This window comes from Hippoglossus hippoglossus, chromosome 9 (genome assembly GCF_009819705.1).
Source record: "Hippoglossus hippoglossus isolate fHipHip1 chromosome 9, fHipHip1.pri, whole genome shotgun sequence".
Classification (NCBI taxonomy): Eukaryota; Metazoa; Chordata; class Actinopteri; order Pleuronectiformes; family Pleuronectidae; genus Hippoglossus; species Hippoglossus hippoglossus.
Genome location: NC_047159.1, coordinates 25,957,197 through 25,961,560, shown reverse-complemented (window position 1 = coordinate 25,961,560; position 4,364 = coordinate 25,957,197). Strand labels below are relative to the sequence as shown.

The 4,364-nt window shown below is 42.6% G+C and overlaps 1 protein-coding gene across 1 annotated transcript; it reads left to right on the top strand.

Moving 5' to 3' along the window:
- The first annotated feature begins 438 nt into the window (after window positions 1-438).
- LOC117767765 (leukocyte surface antigen CD53-like) lies at window positions 439-1,812 on the top strand. The gene is made up of 4 exons (XM_034595617.1): window positions 439-597; window positions 1,299-1,400; window positions 1,514-1,618; window positions 1,720-1,812. The coding sequence occupies exons 1-4, from the start codon at window positions 547-549 to the stop codon at window positions 1,810-1,812; spliced, it is 351 nt and encodes a 116-aa protein (XP_034451508.1). The 5' UTR covers window positions 439-546.
- The last annotated feature ends 2,552 nt before the right edge of the window (window positions 1,813-4,364 follow it).

Here is a 4,364-nt window from a genome sequence, read left to right as displayed (position 1 = left end):
AATCACAGCGCCACCTGGTGGCAACAGAAAATGTCTTGTTTTACACTTTGGTGTACTCCTCGTCCATTGACTGCAACCATGTCAAACTGTGTCAGAAGGGTCACAAGACAATGATGATGTAGGCATATGGAAACTGTGAGTTTTCATCAAACACCGTTAGTGGTGTGGCATCTAATTTCAACGTGTCTGCATATACATGCTGCAGACTAGTCATACAAAAGTGCCAAACACAATAAGGCCAACTTTTTCTATTCAATGCACAATATTCAAATTAATATCAATTCACATTTACAATGCACAATATGTAGCTTATCAGTTCCATAACATGTTCTGCAGAGGAGCTGCTACTGCAGCACAATGTTTTTACATATAGGCTTTGATTTTCATATGGCCACAAATATGATTATTGCCTTGTATATGAAAGTGTATATGAAAGTTGCAATAAACTTGGGTCAATTATGTGGGAATGTCAAATTGACAAATAAAAATGCAAATGGGTTTTGAAATATGCTCTGTTGACAGTATTTCCTGCTGCTGTTCCTTCTGATGCTGGTGGAGCTGACCGCAGCATGTCTGCTACTCGTGTTCGAGGGACAGGTAGGGTGCATCCGTCAGTTGTTTCGCTGTGGGTTGTTCTTAAAGTCCCATGAAGAAGCTTATTAAACCCCCTAAAACTCTGCTTTGTTCCTCAAAATTACATATTCACAAGGTTTGTCACAGAAAAGTCCCCTCAAGACATTAAAATGTCTTAAATATAACTTCACACCTTCCTTCCTCATTTCATAAGTGATTTATGAATATGCTAATATGGCCCGCCCCTGCCCCTAGTCTCCCAACCCAAATAGCGCCACCTGCAGTTGAGGAGCCTTTTCCAGCTACTGAGACCCGCCTACAAGTTGACAGGATGGGTTTCTTAGGCTTGTGACATCACAAACCCTGGCTGTTTGAATCTGCTTTTTATAGTCTGCCATTTGTTTACTGCATTGTCAGGGACCGGTCACACAAACGCAAATTTTTCAGCGGTGAACCTTTGCCTCCCGTTCACTTTCTGTGGTGAAGTAAAGCTTCACACGGAGTTCAACTTTGTTAACTTTCACCCACGATATTTGCTTTAAATTCACGTATGTGTGACCATGCCCTCAAGCTGGAAATACTCAACCATGCTAATATGTCTTTTATCATATAGAAGGTATAAGGTGGACATATTAACTTGTTTAAAAACTACATTTCACCAGAGGGGGAATTTAAAATCACGTTTAGACGAATGTATAACCTGCAGCTCTCACCTCACTTGTTAGGTTGCTACAATGATAGAAGACGATCTCAACAAGAGTTTGAAAGAAGCCAAAGCAAATTCTACAGATCCAGTACTGAGTGAGTGGGATCTGGTTCAGAATAACGTGAGTGTGCCCGAGCAGACATAATGACAGTCCACTCAATTCAATAACTATAGAGATCTCAGTCTGTTTTTGTTAAATATGTTTATTACTTCTCTGTGGATGATTTGTTTCAGTTTGACTGCTGTGGAATCAATAATGTGTTGGACTGGGAAGACAATGTGCCGAAATCTTGCTGCCTGAGCAATTGCAGCAGCCCTGAGCCTCATTACAAGCGAACGGTAGGAACAGTAAAGAAGTAGGATTAAGACCCAGAGGTCAGAGGTCATATTATCACATTTGACTCTGGGTTTAATCATAAATGCATGTTCTCTGTTTGCAGGGTTGTGTGGTAAAAATGAAGACCTTGTTTGAGGACAATTTCCTTACCACTGGAATTTCCGTCATCGTCCTCTGCATTATTGAGGTAAGCTGATGGTGGACATAATGGATGTATTTAAGATAAGACTTTATTAAGAATTATTAAATTATTGTGCCAGCTTGCTCCAAGATTACAGCAAAGAACAATGTAAAGTTGAATAGAATACAGAGAAAAAAAGAAAAGAATTAAGTCTAAAATACAAGTGAAGATTAAAATAAAGTAAAAATATAAATGTATTGTCAATGAAATAAAACTATGTGTAACGAATACTTAACCACAGTGGCGGTAAGTAGAAATTAAATGATCAAGGAGTTAGTAATATGGCATACTGCAAATGATATTGAAATTTAAATATTGCACATTATATTGAAATGTAATGACATAAAATATTGCACGATATTGAGAATATTGCACATGATAATAAATTAATGTGACGATGAACAAAAACAGTTTTGTTACACAAGTTCCACTCCCAGGACAGAGCCAGCTTTCCATTATATTACATTACATTACATTTGTTTTAGCTGATGCTTTTATCCAAAGCGACTTATAATAGGTGCATTCAACCATGAGGGTACAAACCCAGAACAAGAAGAATCAAGAAAGTACAATTTTCTCTCCCAGTGTGCTTGTTGAGTCTGTTAGTGTCAGCTGCCTTCAACCTTTATGAAATGTAACCACCAAACTGCTAGGAAAGAGGTTTTTGTTAATTTCTCCATTCAACATCTATTTGATGTTCTATTACATTCTATTTGGGGGGGGGGGGGGGGGGGGGGGGGTTAATATTAGCACCAATCTGGGCATGTTATTGTGGATTGTCAAGCTCTTAAGCGTAAAAACCAGCAGATATATTCTCAGAATGCGCCACAGCCAAAAGGCGTCGGGTTACTTAAAGCAGGGCCTCGAGACCCCTGATCCACCGTTGGCTGTTGGTCCGGTCAGCTCTGCTCTGATCGTGGCGTAGGCTCCCCCTGTGTCCGAGGGAGACGATGGTTTCGTTCTGCGTCATCAAGGTGCTTGGCAGTCTAACTGGATGTGGTGGGCTTAATAGGACGTTATCCGTGTCTGTTCTCTGATATCCCGAGCATAATGACCGATATTGATGTTAAAGGGGCGAAACCCATTAAACAACATCATTATCGTGTTAATCCTACCAAGCGCGCACTGATGAGAAAGGAGGCAGAGTATCTCCTGCAGCACAGATTAGCCACACCCAGCTCCAGTCCCCTCTCCCTGCCTTTTAGAAACTAAATTGAACGGTTCCCCCTGATTTATAACAGATTTTCATAAAGTACATTTACTTTATGAAAATCTGTCAGTCACAGTTCCTGACTCATACCCCCTGCTGCGGATGGAGGAATGTTTAGATAATTTGGGCACCACAAAATTCGTGAGTTAGACTTGCTTAAAGGTTACTGGCAGGTACCGCTGACAGACCGCGCCTCCACAGTCTCTGCCTTCGTCATCCCCGATAATTTTCTGCAATACACATTCATGGCTTTCGGCCTGTGTAATGCGCCAGTCACTTTCCAGCGAATTATTAATAATATTGTTCTAGAAGGTGTGATAAATTGTAATGCGTACTTAGATGATCGAATTGTGTATACCGTCACATGGGAGGAACACATGCAGATCCTTGACCAGGTCTTCACTCATCTCGCTGATGCATCGCTCACATTGAACCTGGCGAAATGCGCGTTCGGAAAGGCCACTGTCACCTATTTGGGGAGACAGGTGGGCCAAGGCCAAGTCCGCCCAGCCGAGGCAAACATTTTTTTATAAACCTTGTCTTGGATGTGAGAACGTAGAGAGCCTGCACACAGAATGCGTACAGGAAACCTGGAGTAATAGAAAATGATAACCTTTATTATTTAGTTCATACAGCCACAGCTTTGCACACAGGGTTAATCGATCACAGTCTGAGTCCTATACATCCCCCTAAGTGCCATCCCCCATGGGCAGAAAACTAGTGTAAGGGCACTGCCAATCTAACACACCACAAGAGAGTAACACACTCTTAGGACACTGCAATTTAATACAGCACTGCAACTCAAACAGGAACTACACCCCCTCAGGGCACAACACACAATATTGCACCACAGCAAACTCACATCCCACCATGAACTCACACGTGCTATCAGGGCACATACAAAGGCACATGAGGATCTGATCGAGGTCCTTCAGCTGTTTACTTCCACCCCAGTACTCGGCAATAAGCTGGTCCCTTTAAAATCAGTAACATTTAACATAAATCACAAATGACATGACACACATTACCAGCCTTGGTGCTGGAGCAGGGGTTGCTGGCTTCACCGCCAGCCTCGGTGCAGGAACAGGAAGTGGCGTGGAGACAGGACCAGGCGTGGAGACCGGAGCATCCATCGACGTCACAGCCGACGTACCCGGAACCGGAGCTGCGCCCTCCACCAGCCTCAGCGCTGCGCGAGGGGGCGCGGAATCGGCGACATGATCAGAAGATTGAGGGTTTGAGTCCCTTCGTGATTGAATATCACTCAATTTACACAAATATCAACACTGTAGTGCTGCCAGAAAAAAACTGAAATGCTGGCTGTGGTGTACATTTCTTCTGATATAGGGTTGAAACC